At 42.4% G+C, this 17,711-nt stretch overlaps 1 protein-coding gene across 2 annotated transcripts; it reads left to right on the top strand.

The window, feature by feature from the left end:
• Positions 1-2,940: 2,940 nt before the first annotated feature.
• Positions 2,941-17,617, top strand: LOC135526156 (E3 ubiquitin-protein transferase MAEA-like). 2 transcript variants are annotated; one of them, XM_064954288.1, is made up of 10 exons: positions 2,941-3,049; positions 3,246-3,360; positions 4,451-4,633; positions 4,963-5,166; positions 5,350-5,472; positions 5,557-5,633; positions 5,747-5,855; positions 9,233-9,366; positions 15,992-16,187; positions 16,289-17,617. In XM_064954288.1, the coding sequence occupies exons 2-10, from the start codon at positions 3,292-3,294 to the stop codon at positions 16,382-16,384; spliced, it is 1,191 nt and encodes a 396-aa protein (XP_064810360.1). In that variant the 5' UTR covers positions 2,941-3,049; positions 3,246-3,291; the 3' UTR covers positions 16,385-17,617. The 2 variants fall into 2 exon arrangements, with proteins under 2 accessions (XP_064810360.1, XP_064810361.1); XM_064954289.1 differs by having other exon boundaries at positions 2,955-3,099.
• The last annotated feature ends 94 nt before the right edge of the window (positions 17,618-17,711 follow it).

Below are 17,711 nucleotides of genomic sequence, written 5' to 3'. Positions count from 1 at the left end.
ACTAATCACACAGAATTACATATACACAGAATTAATTATACCTTGATTACAAATTACGTCATAAAGGAAAACGTCCCTAGCGGGCGGAACAGATTTGACAGCTGGTTACACAAAAGAAAAGGGCTGGGTTTGAGTGAAAGAGCAGGAAGACTGAGGGACAAAGGGAGAAGCTGTGCTATCGTAAATACGGTATCTTATGCATTCTAAATTACCGCCCATTTGGAAAAGGGAAATGCAATAAATATTTACTCTGAGCTGCGCTTCGGTAGGTTGCTTGTTGATGGAAGGCCGTGTTGCCAAACCAAGTCCTTTGTCCTTTGAAGAATGTCTCTGGTGGTCAATTGGATATGTTGTAGTAACGTCATTGTGTGGTAGAGGGGATACTCTTGACTGTTCTTTCCTAGCCCGTGTTTGCAGCTGCTGTTGTTAACTCACTGGCTAGGAGGTATCACTTCTGTAGTGAATAAGAATTCAAAGTTCATACCATTCGCAAACAAAGCTCACACTGAGGTTGGCTTGGTTCTGTAGTTCTGTCATTTTAACGCAGAGGCTGCAGACCTCACGTACTTGGAACAGGAGGTTATTTTGTCGTCAAGGCCTTATATAGTGGAGGGAGAAGGGCGTGTTTCACAGTCTACAGCCCATGTCTCTTCACAGGGGCGGGTCACTGATTGAGAAGAGCCCTAACCTTATGAAAACCCAAATCTCTCATTTGGAAGCTAAAATTACATTTCATCTTTTCACCAATTTTATATTCAAACATTTAAATTGAACAACAATTCCATGTGAATCCGATAACTCTGATGTGTAGACTTTCCACTAGAGTTTATGTCCTCCTATCATTGAGGAGAATGTCTCAAATGACAACCGATCTTATTCATTAAGTACCACCGCATATGTTCAATTGGTCAGATTACCAGAATATAGTTCATTTCCCCCCACCTTCTGATGTTCCCAGAATCTCTATGTTAACCAAGGGGTTTTTAAATTTCACATCAGTAGGGTAGAGAGAGGGAAGAGGTATTTATGACTGTCATAAACCTACCCCAAGGCCAATGTCATGACACCTCTATGGGACTCCCAGATGGGATGCAGCCTGGAATGAAATATGTTGGAATGATGAGTTGCAGGTAGCATGTGTAACAGATGTTAATCGTACTCTCCTTGTGTTGTTTTGTCCCAATAAATCACCCCAGCCAGTGGTCACGGTTGAGCATTATTTATTATCTGTTGTTAAATAGGAAACAGCATGTTAGTTGTGCAGGGCTTAATGATGTTGATGGCTGTCAATGGTAAAATCCCTTGCATCGCATTTTCATACTGGGGCATAAACAAAATACAATACAAAATATAACATGTGTAAATACCTGTTGTTAAATAGGAAACAGCACTTTAGTTGTGCAGGGCTTAATGTGTTGATGGCAGTCGATGGTCAAATGTGTAGCATGAAAACAACTGTGTTAGCAGTGAGCTTATGTGACCATTACATCGGTGCATGCTAGCTAACACACTTATATACAGCAATCATATACCAAAGCACATACCAGAAAGCCCCTCAATCCCTAACAGGTGCCATATACCCACACATGTATAAATCAGCTATGTAAAGCAAATTTGTACACATTGTAAAATAGAAAATAGTTTTCAGAATGTGACCTCACCCTTGCATCACATTTTCATACTGGGGAGACCTGACATTCGCAATCTCCCCCTATCTGCAAGCGGGGCCAATAACAACACGCCTTATTGTCATCGGAATTGAACCAACCAATAAGAATGCTTGAACATTAAATACACCTTTAGAGGCAAGTGGAAACATAACCAACCTTGTTAAACATGCATGCTCTGCACTTTATTTGGCGAGTAGGCAAATAGGCCTCTACATTAGGGTATAATGACTCTATGGCTGCATTCCTCCAGAAGGGCTGAGGGGTGCTGCATGGAGATCACAAGCTCTTCAACTGGGGCTCCTGAGTGGCACAGTGGTCTAAGTCACTGCATATCAGTGCAGTCCCTGGTTCAAATCCAGGCTGTATCATATCTCGCCGTGATAGGGAGTCCCATAGGGCGGTACTCAATTGGCCCAGCATTACCGGGGTATGCTAACATTGTAAATAGGAATATGTTCTTAACTGACTTGTCTACTTAAATAAAGGTCAAATAGAAATAGGCTTATGCCAGTCTTGGCCTATGTTTAACCCCTCCCTTGTTCCCCTCCCAAAGTCCATATGTTCATGAACCGATTCATATAAACTATTTTATATTCTTATTAACCCCTCCTACAGAATATGCTTTGGCAAGATTGAGTTATTAAATAAATTAAAAAATATTCTATAAAAAAAATGAGTGGCTAAGACTGCAGTGAAAAGACGTAATTCATAGATTCACCAAACATCTATTTTTATTATTCTGTTTCATTATTACTGGTAATGACTGCAGACAAATCGTAGAGAAGGTGATGTTGCAATATTGATAGTCATGTTTTGATAAGGTGGGGTGGCAGGGTAGCCTAGTGGTTAGCGCGTTGGACTGGTAACCAAAAGGTTGCAATTTCAAATCCCCGAGCTGACAAGGTACAGATCTGTCATTCTGCCCCTGAACAGGCAGTTAACCCACTGTTCCTAGGCCATCATTGAAAATAAGAATTTGTTCTTAACTGACTTGCCTAGTATATAAAGGTAATAAAAAAAATAAAAAAAGTGCATGCATGGCGATGTACATATCACCCAGACATATGCCCATGCTATAGTGATACATCTAAATGACTGAAACGTCTCTCTTTTAGGCATAATACAGCCTAGTGCTATCTAGACTTAAACTGGCAAACAAATCCATTACACGATCTACCTAAATGTGAAGTAAACTCAACTGACGAGTAATAGAGAATGGAGACTTTTAACTTGAAAACGTCCAAGATATCTCTTTCCGGTTTCCCTGACTTCCGTTTTTTATGCTGCGTTAGGCTTGTTTGTACAGCACTCCTCCCTCACAAGCTGTTTTGGTGTACGTTTTGTTGTATTGTTGGTGAAAACTGCCAAAACTCTGAAAGGTATTTTTGTAGGTCAGAATTGTAAGACAAGATTTGTTCAAGTCCAAAATGTTAGTCCATAATCGTAACATGGTGTTTGTATGTTCCGATGAAATTTCACGTTTACGTTTCATGCATGGCTTTTCTTACAATCTTAATAATTTACGTGTGGATTTTCGTACGATCCTAACGATACGTGCGTTCAACCTTTTGGCAGCTATCTGGCTCCATGAAAAAGTATCTGGAGAATTTCACAAACGAAGATGGCGGTGCAAGAGACAGCTGCCCAACTCTCCATGGCTCTGAAGGTTCAAGAATATCCCACTTTGAAGGTTTGAAATTGCTTATTTGATCGAATATCGAGACGAACCGATTATGATGCAGGCACAAGCTTCAGATTTGTCAAACTAAGCACTAATTTCGATTATTTGGATGACTAGCTAACGTTAGCTAGCGACGCCTGGGTGCAAGTTTGTTAAACAACAGCTGATGTCAGATGGTGAAGATTAATGCGAACAGATTTGATGGTGTGGTCAGATAACCTCCAATCGTCTCGATAATTGACTATTTACTGACGTTGTTATCGAAACAGATAATTTCGTGGTCATTACTTTTGCTAGCCAGCCAGTTTAATCAGCTATGTTGATACCTAGCTAGGCTAACTAGCAAACTTTAACTAACTAACGTTAGCTGGTTCTCCGTCGATATTCTTCTGTGGCGTGGGAAGCCACCTATTCATAGCTAACTATTTTCTATCTTAAATAAATGTAACTACGTTAGTTAGATAACTAGCTAATAGAGACATGTAACGTTAGCTATTCACGTTTTTTTTCCAAATTCACCATAGCTTGTGAAATCAACATGGCATGAAGGGTCGTCACCAGCTGCGAGGTAGTTAGCTCTCTAGTAAATCCAAAGCAACATGATGTATACTAGTCAGTTGATCGTTTGTAGCGGTATAATTATGCTCTGTACGTGACTAGTAGCTATAGCAAGATTGGGCTAGCTCGATAGGGAAAAAGCGCTATCGATGTCCTCAAGGTACTACCTCAATATGGCTGAGAAGATTCAGTCTGCAGCCATATCACACTGCGACACTATTGGTCTGTGGCTGCTGCCATATACGTCTGTTTTGCTTTGTTAGTGGCCATTTTACCAGAATAGGTATTTAATTCATTAAGGGTTGCAAGAGTAGTTGTATGCCATTTGAGTAGTTATGTTAGCATAATTAGACGGTTATGTAAGATTACTGTTCTGTGTTGATGCCTTAGTGATTGGTTGGAAAGTGTCATATTGGTGGATATGTTCTCAACAAGTTATGTGTCAAATAATTGGAAACTTCAGCCAAAGAATGATTATTAGATAGTCAGAATGTACTACAGAAGCCTCCTCACTTAGGTTTTGCATTGTTCATTTGTACAGGTACCATATGAAACTCTGAACAAGCGCTTCAGAGCTGCACAGAAGAACATTGACCGGGAGACGAGTCACGTAACCATGGTGGTGGCAGAGCTGGAGAAGACCCTCAGCAGTTTCCCAGTGGTGGATTCTGTGGTGTCCCTTCTGGATGGGGTGGTGGAGAAGCTCAGTGCCCTGAAGAGAAAGGTAGGTTCACCCAGTTCTTCTCAGAACAATTAGCATTGGAATATTGCTGTGCATTTTTTTAAATGGTATTCCTCCTCCAACCCCAGATAGCTTAGCTACTGCTATTTCAGGGAGAATTTCTGAAAATAAGCCACCTTTACATGTTTTCAAATCCAAACACTTGTCAAATATTGTATTTTTATTGAGCGATTTCCAAGACAGAATAATGATTCATCATGAAACTTAGTAGAAAAATATAGCAGTAAAATGCAATACAAAGAGAGGACCCAGCAGAGCAGAGATGGTGCATGTTGTAAGTATACAAAATCTAAATGGTGGATGTTGTGTAGGCTGCTGAGTCCATCCAGGCTGAGGATGAGAGTGCTAAGCTGTGTAAGCGGAGGATTGAACACCTGAAGGAACACAGCAGCGACCAACCAGCAGGCGTCAACGTCTGGAAGAAGAAACGAATGGACCGCATGATGGTAGAACACTTGCTGCGGTGTGGCTATTACAACACAGCGGTCAAACTGGCACGGCAAAGTGGCATTGAGGTGCATCCCACTTCTTTCTGTCAACATGTCTTATATATGCTACAATCGAGTTCCTTATTCCTTACAGAAAGCGACTTCTGTGGTATCTCAAATTGCTTGTAGAGCTCCTAGTATTTCAATTGCTTAGAGAACTACGTGTGTTGTCTCTATTTGACATAATCACGCTTTCCCCCTGTTCTCCAGGATCTGGTCAACATTGAGATGTTCCTCACAGCCAAAGAGGTGGAGGAGTCACTGGAGCGACAGGAAACAGCCACCTGTTTGGCCTGGTGCCATGACAACAAGTCACGCCTCCGCAAGATGAAGGTGAGCCATGTCTGTTAGTAGATCACAATGGCAATGTCTCATACATTACGTAATATATGAACTCATTGATGCTTTTCCTTCCAGAGCTGCTTGGAGTTTAGCCTGCGAATCCAGGAGTTTATCGAGCTCATTCGACAGAACAAGCGCATGGATGCTGTCAGGTAGGAATCCGTTTAAACTGCCATAGCACATCCTATATTAAAATATTCAGGTTAATGTTGAAACATATATTCATAGTTGAAATGAGAACAATCATGAACCATGTTTCTCACAGACATGCGCGGAAGCACTTCAGCCAAGCGGAGGGGGGTCAGCTGGACGAAGTGCGGCAGGTTATGGGCATGCTGGCGTTCCCCTCAGACACCCATATCTCCCCTTATAAGGTAATACCATAGTAGTGATCTCTAGTGTGTATGCACTCGCATATGCCTCCTTTGTAGGGTTGGGTTAAATGCGGAAGACACATTTCAGTTGAATGCATTCAGTTGTACAACTGACTAGCTATCCCCCTTCCTTGCAAGCACAATTCGATACGCATCTAGATACATGGACTCCGATATAGGAATTCTACTTTTAATTTGAAAATATTGCACTAACAATTGTTGCATGAACACATTAATTTTTCACACTAAATTAATATTATGCTCAGGAGCTGAGCTGGGTCTGTCTGAGCTTACTTCTCTGAGCTGTGTGTGTGTGAGCATGATGTAGTGTGTGAGCTGAGCCATAGAGCAGACTGAGCATCTACCACTATCAGATGTGGGGGGGGCGCAACTAGTGTGCTCGCATGCTCTCTAAAAGGACGTTCGTATGAAAAGAAAGAGGAGGAAAAGCGGCATTATTACCCCGGTACAGTAGAGGGAGATGAGCTGGTAATAGCCATCTACAGCCAAACAAGGAAGACACGTGCTGGAGAATAAGAGTACACAGTGAGACAATTGACTGGAGTTGTGCAAATTCCCCGGGATCTAGATTTTCTGTACCAAGCAACTCATAACAGGCGAGATACGGAGACTGAGAAGATGCTCGCTACATGTTCACAATTGTGGACGTAGGGGTATATGGCCGAGAGAACTATGGTGAGTGTTTCAAGAGTTCATTTGGGTCCAAACTGCTGCAGAAGACCCTCGATTTTTCCACTGCAAGCTATCCTGCCAGGTACCACAACGCCAAGTCCTTGTGTTTTCCTGGGAGATAGCTTCCCCCTACATGAGAACTGCATGTGCCCTTATTCAGGTATGTTGATAATAGCATGTTGGAGAGTTTCACTTTTTCTGTTTCTAATTTCCCTTGTTAACGATTACTTGTATTCACCTCTATATGAGAAATGCCATTTTTATCAAGGCGTTTGGAGTATGGTTTCTGGAAAATGGGATGGTGTTTTTGTTTACCATATGTATATTATATCTGACATATATTCTCTTGTTACCACTCACTCACAGGTGTCCGTCTCAATGAACCTGAGGGTACCTGGAACTATCGCCACTCTGTCGGAGAGTCAGATAATGCGTGCGAGATCATGGGTTTATTCCTGAAAAAGCTAAGGGCCTGTGTTGCCCTCCTGAACTACCTGTCCTCCACAGATTAAGCTCATGAGCCAAACGCAAGAATCGTGGCTCCCTCTTTTGTTGACACCCCCTCCCTTCTGGCAACTACCAACCTGGAGAGTGGAAGAGGGTTGTCCCCTGACACAACCATCTTCAAGAGCCAGTGTGACAGGCTTGCAAGTTAAACAAGTGGGAAGCTCTTCCATAGCAGGAAGACATGGTTAGGAGAGGACAACTCATCCCAAGACCATCAATGATGCATAAAAGATCTTTGTTTGGACTTCTCACATACACACCCCTTGATGGATGCATAGACTCAGTTATTTGTGTGCACTGTGAACCAAAGTACTTTGAACAAGCTTATGATTTTCTTTCTTTCTCTGATAAAATTATATTTGTTAAAGTTATAAAGATCTTTAGTTAGTTGGCTTGTTTTTTTCTGCTGCTAGGCTAGCTAGCCACTAGCCAGCTAAGTAGCTGACACTAGCTTTTGTTAGCAAAACATGGCTACTCTACTTGTCGACTACAATAGAAAATACAACAGCTCATTCTTTTGTGAAGACTGCATTTTGCTTTCAGTCTTCACATGCTTCACATGCCGAAACAAGCAGGCAGCATCTCCACTGCGATCCTTGTTTCTTTGCCTTTAACTTATTGTGAACCCTACTCCACTTTTTCGAACAAGTGGTTGGGTCGGAACTGAGCATGCTCCGAAATCTACCTACCTACCTCATCCCCATACTGACCCAGGAAAATACATTAGTTGTCCCTCAATTAATAAAGCCTATGACTTAATATTGCGAATATCAATTTACAAACATCTGAAGGTGCTGTGTCTCCCGCACTGTGAGCACAGTTATCTGAGTTGTGGGTCAAGAATAAGACAGAAAAAAGAGTTGGTTTTCTTACCGATGCATGCTTAATTTGGATCGGGACCGATCCATATCTGTGAATCGTTAAATCCCTACTTTGTGCATGTCAAAATACTGTAGACCTATGATCTGTATACATCTGGCCCTTCTTTGGACACTGTTAATAAACCTCCAAACTAGCTTCAATGCCATACAACATTCCTTCCGTGGCCTCCAACTGCTTTTAAATGCTAGTAAAACTAAATGCATGCTCTTCAACCGATTGCTGCCCAACGAGCATCACTACTCTGGAAGGTTCTGACTTAGAATATGTGGACAACTACAAATACCTAGGTGTCTGGTTAGACTGTAAACTCTCATTCCAGACTCGCATTAAGCATCTCCAATCAAAAATTAAATCTAGAATTGGCATACTATTCTGCAACAAAGCCCCCTTCACTCATGCTGCCAAACATACCCTTGTGAAACTGACTATCCTACCGATCCTGATTAACTTTGGTGATGTCATTTACAAAATAGCCTCCAACACTCTACTCAGCAAACAGGATGTAGTCTATCACAGTACCATCCATTTTGTCACCAAAGCCCCATATACTACCCAGCACCTGCGACCTGTATGCTCTCGTTGGCTGGCCCTCGCTACATATTCGTCGCCAAAGCCACTGGCTCCAGGTCATCTATAAGTCTTTGGTAGGTAAAGCCCCACCTTATCTCAGCTCACTGGTCACCATAGCAACAGACACCTGTAGCACGCGCTCCAGCAGGTATATTTCACTGGTCATCCCCAAGGCCAACACCTGCTTTTTCCGCCTTTCTTTCCAGTTCTCTGCTGCAAATGACTGGAACGAATTGCAAAAATCACTGAAGCTGGAGACTTATATCTCCCTCTCTAACTTTAAGCATCAGCTGTCAGAACAGTTTACTGATCACTGTACCTGTACACAGCCTATCTGTAAATAGCACATCCAACTACCGCATCCCCATATTGTCATTTATCTTCTTGCTCTTTTGCACCCCAGTATCTCTACTTGCACATTATCATCTGCTCATCTATCACTCCAGTGTTAATGCTAAATTGTAATTACTTCACCACTATGGCTTATTTATTGCCTTTACATCCCTAATCTTTTACATTTGCACACACTGTACATAGATTTTTCTATTGTGTTATTGACTGTACGTTTATGTGAAACTTTTGTTTTTGTCGCACTGCTTTGCTTTATCTTGGCCAGGTCGCAGTTGTGAATGAGAACTTGTTCTCAACTTGCCTACCTGGTTAAATAAAGGTGGAATAAAAAAAGGGGGGGGTCTGATTATCTCTTTGTCAATCAACCCTCACAGGATCTCCTGGATCCAGCCCGCTGGAAAATGCTGATCCAACAGTTCAGATACGACAACTACAGATTACATCAGCTGGGCAACAACTCTGTGTTTACCATCACACTCCAGGCCGGCTTGTCTGCTATCAAAACTCCGTATCCTTTCTGGTCACCGCTCTGTGCTCCTTAGTTTTGCTATTCCTGGTAGGAACATAATTTTTTTATTTAATCAATCAATAAAATGTATTTATGAAGCTCTTTTTACATCAGCCGATGTCACAAAGTGCTATACAGAAACCCAGCCTAAAACCCTAAACAGCAACGATGCAGATGTAGAAGCATGGTGGCTAGGAAAAACTCACTAGAAAGGCAGGAACCTAGGAAGAAACCTAGAAAGGAACCAGGCTCTGAGGGGTGGCCAGTCCTCTTCTGGCTGTGGAGATTATAATAGTACATGGCCAAGATGTTCAAACATTCATAGATGGCCAGCAGGGTCAAATAATAATAATCACCACAGTGGTTGTAGAGGGTGCAACATGTCAGGAGTAAATGGCAGTTGGCCTTTCATAGCCGAACATTCAGAGTTAGAGACAGCAGGTGTGGTAGAGAGAGAGTTGAAAACAGCAGGTCCGGGACAAGGTAGCACGTCCGGTGAACAGGTCAGGGTTCCATAGCCGCAGGCAGAACAGTTGAAACTGGAGCAGCAGCACGACCAGGTGGACTGGGGACAGCAAGGAGTCATCAGGCCAGGTAGTCCTGAGGCATGGTCCTAGGGCTCATGCCCTCTGAGGAGAGAAAGAGAGGGCGAGAGAATTAGAGGGAGCATACTTAAATTCACACAGGACACTGGATAAGACAGGAGAAATACTCCAACTGACCCTAGCCCCCCGACACAAACTATTGCAGCATAATTACTGGAGGCTGAGACAGGAGGGGTCGGGAGACACTATGGCCCCCTCCGACTATACCACCGGACAGGGCCAACCAGGCAGGATATATCCCCAACGACCTTGCCAAAGCACAGCCCCCACACCACTGGAGGGATATCTTCAACCACCAACGTACTACCCCGAGACAAGGCAGAGTATAGCCCACGAAGATCTCCCCCACGGTACGAAGCCAAGGGGGGTGCCAACTCGAACAGGAAGATCACGTCAGAGACTTAACCCACTCAAGTGACACACCCCTCCTAGGGACGGCATGGAAGAGCACCAGTAAGCCAGTGACTCAGCCCCCGTAATAGGGTTAGAGGCAGAGAATCCCAGTGTAGAGAGGGAAACCGGCCAGGCGGAGACAGCAAGGGTGGTTCGTCGCACCCGGGCCTTTCCGTTCACCTTCACACCCCTAGGCCAGACTACACTCAATCATATGAAGAGATGAGTCTTCAATAAAGACTTAAAGGTCGAGACCGAGTCTGCGTCTCTCACATGAATAGGTAGACCATTCCATAAAAATGGAGCTCCACAGGAGAAAGCCCTGCCTCCAGCTGTTGCCTTAGAAATTCTAGGAACAATTAAAGGCCTGCATCTTGTGACTATAGCGTATGTAAAGCTGTATGTATGGCAGGACCAAATCAGAAAGATAGATAGGAGCAATCCCATGTAGTGCTTTGCAGGTTCGCAGTTACACTTAGAAATCAGCCCTATCCTTAACAGTTAGCCAGTGTAGAGGTTAGCCCTGGAGTAATATAATACATTTTTTTTGTTCTAGTCAAGATTATTGCTTCCGTGTTTAGAACTAAATTAAGTTTATTTAGTGCTTTATCCAGGTAGTTGGAAAGTAGATATTTGCAGTAGTCTAATCTAGAAGTGACAAAAGCATGGATACATTTTTGGACAAAGTTTCTGATTTTTGCAGTGTTACGTAGATGGAAAAAAGCTGTCCTTAAAACAGTCTTGATATGTTCGTCAAAAGAGTGATCAGGGTCCAGAATAACGCAGAGGTCCTTCACAGTTTTATTTGAGACGACTGTACAACCAAGATTAATTGTCAGATCCAACATAATATCTCTTTGTTTCTTGGGACCTAGAACTAGCATCTCTGTTTTGTCCGAGTTTAAAAGTAAAATATTTGCCGCTACCACTTCCTTATTCCACGGAGGGCTATTTTGGGGCTTCACCATGTTTCATCGAAATGTATCGTTCGCATAGAAGTGAAAGTTAACATTGTCTTTCGGAATGACATCACCAAGAGGTAAACTATATAGTGAAAACAATAGAGGTCCCAAAACGGAACCTTGAGGAACACCGAAATTTACAAATTTGAGTTTCCAATCTCTTCAAAAGAATGAGGTGATTGATGGTATCTCAAGCAGCACTAAGGTCTAGGAGCACGGGGACAGATGCAGAGCCTTGGTCTGACGCCATTAAAGGTTAATTTACCACCTTCACGAGTGCAGTCTCCGTGCTATGATGGGGTCTAAAACGAAGCGTTTCGTATACCGAAGCGATTCGTATACATTGTTTGTCTTCAGGAAGGCAGTGAGTTGCTGCGCAACAGCTTTTTCAAAATGTTTTGAGAGGAATGGCAGATTTGATATAGGATGATAGGTTTTTATATTTTCTGGTTTGGCTTTTTCAGGAGAGGCTTTTTTACTGCCACTTTTAGTGAGTTTGGTACACATCCGGTGGATAGAGAGACGTTTATTATGTTCAACATAGGAGTGACAAGCACAGGAAGCAGCTCTTTCATTGGTTTAGTTGGAATAGGTTTCAGTATGCACCTTGAAGGTGTAGAGGCCATTACTATTTTCATCAATGTGTCAAGAGATATAGTATTAAAAACCTTGAGTGTCTCCATTGATCCTAGGTCCTGGCAGTGTTGTGCAGACTCAGGACAACTGAGCTTTGGAGAAATACGCAGATTTAAAGAGGATCTTTTTCGTCAAAGAAGTTCATGAATTTATCACTGCTGAAGTGAAAGCCATCCTCTCCTGGGGAATGCTGCGTTTTAGTTAGCTTTGCGACACTATCAATAAGAAATGTAGGATTGTTCTTATTCTCCTCAATTAAGTTGGAAAAATAGGATGATCGAGCAGCAGTGAGGGCTCTTCGATACTGCACAGTACTGTCTTTCCAAGCGAATCGGAAAGATTTCCAGTTTGGTGTAGCGCCATTTCCTTTCCAAATTTCTGGAAGCTGGCTTCAGGGTTCGGGTATTTTCTGTATACCAGGGAGCTAGGTTCTTATGACAAATGTTTTTTTGTTTTTAGAGGTGCGACTGCATCTAGAGTAATACTCAAGGTTAAATTAAATTCCTCAGGTGGTTAACTGATTTGTTGTATTCTGACGTCCTTGGGTAGGGAGTCTAGAAGGGCATCTAGGAATCTTTGGGTTGTCAGAGAATTTATAACACAGCTTTTGATGAGCCTTGGTTGGGGTCTGAGCAGATTATTTGTTGTGATTGCAAACATAATAAAATGGTGGTCCGATAGTCCAGGATTACGCGGAAAAACATTAAGATCCACAATATTTATTCCACGGGACAAAACACGATCTAGAGTGACTGGCGCTGAGTAGGTCCGGAGACATGTTAAACAAAACCCACCCAGTCGATGGTGTCTCCGAAAGCCTTTTGGAGTGGGTCTGTGGACTTTGACATGTGAATATTAAAGTCACCAAAAATGTGAATATTATCTGCCATGACTACAAAGTCCGATAGGAATTCAGGGATCTCAGTGTGGAACGCTGTGTATGGTCCACGAGGCCTGTAAACAGTAGCTATAAAAAGTGATTGAGTAGGCTGCATAGATTTCATGACTAGAAGATCAAATTTGTAAATTGAGATTTGGTATCTTAAATGTTAGCAACACCTTCGCCTTTGCGGGATGCGTGGGGGATATGGTCACTAGTGGAACCAGGAGGAGAGTCCTCATTTATCACAGTAAATTCATCATGCTTAAGCCATGTTTCAGTCAGGCCAATCACGATTAAGATTATGATCAGTGATTATTTCATTGACTATAACTGCCTTGGAAGTGTGGGATCTAACATTAAGTAGCCCTATTTTGTGATGTGAGGTATCACAATCTCTTTCAATAATGACAGGAATGGAGGAGGTCTTTATTCTAGTGAGAATGCTAAAGCGATCACTGCCATGTTTAGTTTTGCCCAACCTAAATCGATGCACGGACACGGTCTCAATGGAGATAGCTGAGCTGACTACACTGACTGCTAGTGGCAGAATCCACTAAGCTGGCAGGCTGTCTATCAGCTAGAGGAGTTGGAGCCCTGTCTATTTTCATAGATAAGATGAGAGCACCCCTCCAGCTAGGATGGAGACTGTCACTCCACAGCAGGCCAGGCTTGGTTCTGTTTGTGGGTGAGTCCCAGAAAGAGGGCCAATTATCTACAAATTCTATCTTTTGGGTGTTTTCAACCAGCGATTGAGTTGTGAGCCTCCGCTGTAGAGCTCATCACTCCCCCTAACTGGGAGGGGGCCAGAGACAATTACTCGATGCCGACATCTTTCTAGCTGATTTACGTGCCGAGGCTGGCTATGTTGTGCTTGGTGACCTCTGACTGTTTCATCCTAACATCGTTGGTGCCGACGTGGATAACAATATCCCTCTACACTCGCCAATTTTAGCTTTAGCCAGCACCATCTTCAGATTAGCCTTAACGTCAGTAGCCCTGCCCACCTGGTGAACAGTGTATGACCGCTGGATGATTTTTTTAAAGTCTAATACTGCGGGTAATTGAGTCGCCAATGACTAGGGTTTTCAATTTGTCTGAGCTAATGCTGGGAGGCTTCGGCATCTCAGACCCCATAACGGGTGGAAGAGAGACCAGAGAAGGCTCAGCCTCTGACTTGTTGCTTAATGGGGAGAACCGGTTGAAAGTTTCTGTCGGCTGAATGAGCGACACCGGTTGAGCATTCCTACAGCATTTCCTTCCAGAAGCCATGAGAAAATTGTCCGGTTGCGGGGACTGTGCAAGGGGATTTATACTACTATCTGTACTTATTTGTGGCTCAGACGCTGTTTCATCCTTTCCTACACTTAAATGACCCTTGCCTAACGATTGCTTCTGAAGCTGGGCTTGCAGCACGGCTGTCCTCACCATAAGGCGATTGTTCCTGTATATTATGAGTACAGCAACTGCAATTAGAAGGCATAATGTTAATATTACTACTTAGTTTCGGCTGGTGGAGGTCCTGTAGAACCATGTCCAGATAAAGCATCCGGGGTGAAAAAGTTGAATGAAACAAGTCAAGCGAGGGGGGGAAAAATAATCATTTTAAAACGGTAATTAAAATGTAAAAACTGTAAAGTTGGCAGGTAGCAAAGTGACACTAGCAACAAAATGTATATCAGCACTTAAACATGTCCAAGTTATTTATTTGACTAGGCAATGCAGTTAACCTCTAGTGACACCCCATCCCGTGAGCGGGACCGTTGTCATCATCTGACACTAATTGGCATAACGCAACGGACATGCATATTACTAGAAAATATTCCTAGTTATGAAAATCACAAGTGAAATATATTGAGACACAGCTTAGTCTTTTGTTAATCACCCTGTCATCTCAGATTTTCAAAATATGATTTACAGCCAAAGCTAGACAAGCATTTGTGTTAAGTTTATCGATAGTCTAGCATAGCATTTTGTCCAGCTAGCAGCAGGTAATCAGAAAAGCAATCAAATTAAATCGTTTACCTTTGATGAGCTTCGGATGTTTTCACTCACGAGACTCCCAGTTAGATAGCAAATGTTCCTTTTTTCCAAAAATATTATTTTTGTAGGCGAAATAGCTCCATTTGTTCTTCACGTTTGGCTGAGAAATCGCCCGGAAATTGCAGTCACGAAATCGGGTGAAAAATATTCCAAATTAGCTCCATAATATCGACAGAAACATGGCAAACGTTGTTTATAATCAATCCTCAAGGTGTTTTTCAAATATCTATTCGATAATATATCCATCGGGACAATTAGTTTTTCAGTAGGACCGATTGGAGTAATGGCTACCTCTGTATTTTACGTGAGAATCTCTCTGGAAGCATCAGGTGACCACTTGCGCAATGTTGCCGCCTACGGGTATTCTTCAACATAAATACGTAAAACTACATCACAATGCTGTAGACACCTTCGGGAATACGGAGAAAGAGTAATCTGGTTGATAGCCCAGTCACTGCTCAATAGGGACACATTGGAACGCAGCGCTTTCAAAACACGAGGCACTTCCGGATTGGATTTTTCTCAGGCTTTCGCCTGCAACATCAGTTCTGTTATACTCACAGACAATATTTTTACAGTTTTGGAAACTTTAGAGTGTTTTATATCCTAAACTGTCAATTATATGCATATTCTATCTTGTCCTGACAAATAATCCTGTTTACTACGGGAACTTTTTTTTTCAAAAATGAAAATACCCCCTCGTCACAAAAGGTAAGAACAAATTCTTATTTAGAATGACGGCCTACACCGGCCAAACCTGGACGACGCTGGGCCAATTGTGCTCTGCCCTATGGGACTCCCAATCACGGCCAGTTGTGATAGAGCGTGGATTCAAATCAGAGTGTCTGTAGTGGCCTCAAGCACTGAGATGCAGTGCCTTAGACCGCTGCGCCACTTGGGGGCAGTGGTTTGTCGTCTGCTTTTTTTGCTGATGTGCTTTCTGTCTCCTTTTGGTTGTGATGGCAGACCTTATCCAAAACCGCACATCAGGGTACATAAGTCTTAAAAATGTGGCTCAATGTGTTCTGCCACAGACCTCCAGCTGTGAAGTAATGGAATGCAAAGCAAAATTATCAAATTTCATCCCTTAATCTTTCTGCTCCCAGTCAGTGCTATAAGGAAGATAGCACCTCCATAAACCCTGACTGCCCTGTGTGTAGCAAGTCCCTGAACAAACTGGCCCAGCCCCTGCCCATGGCACACTGTGCCAACTCCCGTCTGGTGTGCAAAATCTCTGGGGAGGTGATGAACGAGAACAACCCACCGATGATGCTGCCCAACGGCTATGTGTATGGATACAATGTGAGTCTCGACATCCCACACATTTTTTTATTTACAATGGCAATGGAATATTATAAATTGTTTTCATTTATTATTGATATTAATAATTTGTCCTTTTCTAGTCTCTTCTATCCATTCGCCAAGATGACAAGGTGATCTGCCCCAGAACCAAAGAAGTCTTCAACTTCTCTCAGGCTGAGAAGGTGTACATCATGTGATGGGGTGGATACTGGATCTCATGTGATGCATACACCTCTGCAGTGGATCCAAAATCAGAGCCTCCTGCCCCTATGTGACTCAGACAAACCCCCCCCCCCCCCCAGACTTGTCAAACTTGCCTCCCACTATGGAGAGCAGGATCAAAATCACCTTGGGGAGATTTGTGAAACTGGACTAATTAAGACTTATATTTAAAGTGTTGATGTTCTGACTTTTATTTAACTTGAAGTCCAACCAGCAGTGTGGATCATTATAACTCGGTGTTGCTCCAATATAAGAGCTTATCTTTTGCCGTTTTACCTTAGATAAATCAGACTTACTTCAATCAGAACCACAGGCTGATCACCTTGGTGTTTGCTACATGATGGCACTCATGATGTGCACAATTTACATAATTTCTGTGTAACCGTGGGGGATAAATGGAAACACCTTAAAATTGGTAATATTGTGTTTGTCCCCCACTGTGAAATCTGTGATTGCAGATCTGGGACGATACACTTGATAATGTGATAACTAGCGCATTGAGCATTTGTGTGCAGATTCAGGTCTTTCAAAATGTAATAGGAAACATTTTAAGAAAACTCCTCCTAGACCTTCCACTGGTCAGGCTTGAACAGTCTCACTGTTGTTGCTTGAAATATGGTATGGCAACCTTGTACACAGACCTAATGTAAACTCTACTACACTTTTGAGTATCATTGTGGATTTGTGTTCTACATGGGAACATGCCAGGTCTGCTCACCACCTGAAGTGGACCTTGACGAATGGTGTAACTTACAAAATACTTTTTTTCAGAAGGATGGGTTAATTCATCAGTGTACTTTTGATATTTAGTTAAAACAGCTCTGATATAGTCAAAATACTGATTGACTTAATTTCATACATATCTTTCAACGATGAACATTGCATTGTAATTAAAGAGAATTTTGATTATATTTTTTGCTCTTCATTTTGTATTATCTATTGCCGATTTTAAGACATTTTGTATGACTAACACAAATTGCTGCAGATTTCTCAAGGGGCTATAGTTGGTCCAAGGAGTTCCTTGAAATGAGCAAGGGTCACCTTAACATATGTTTCAGTACCTACCATCCCCCCCACCTTTTTTTTCTTCCCATCTTGGTTGGTTGCTTCTGAACTGTTTGTTATTGTAGAGAGGCTTTAGAAACTGATGATGCATGTTTATATTGGTAGGATAGATTAATTATTGACGATAAAATTGTTTTACTACATTTGGGTCCTGTCTTTCTTTCTATCCACCCAACATCTCCATAGAAGTTAAAGTGCTGCTTTATCAGATTGAATATGACAGTGAGTTATGCATAC

The sequence above is a fragment of the Oncorhynchus masou genome, chromosome 32 (assembly GCF_036934945.1).
Source record: "Oncorhynchus masou masou isolate Uvic2021 chromosome 32, UVic_Omas_1.1, whole genome shotgun sequence".
Lineage (NCBI taxonomy): Eukaryota > Metazoa > Chordata > Actinopteri > Salmoniformes > Salmonidae > Oncorhynchus > Oncorhynchus masou.
Note: the sequence above shows the minus strand (reverse complement) of the source record. Positions and strands in the feature narration are given on the sequence as shown.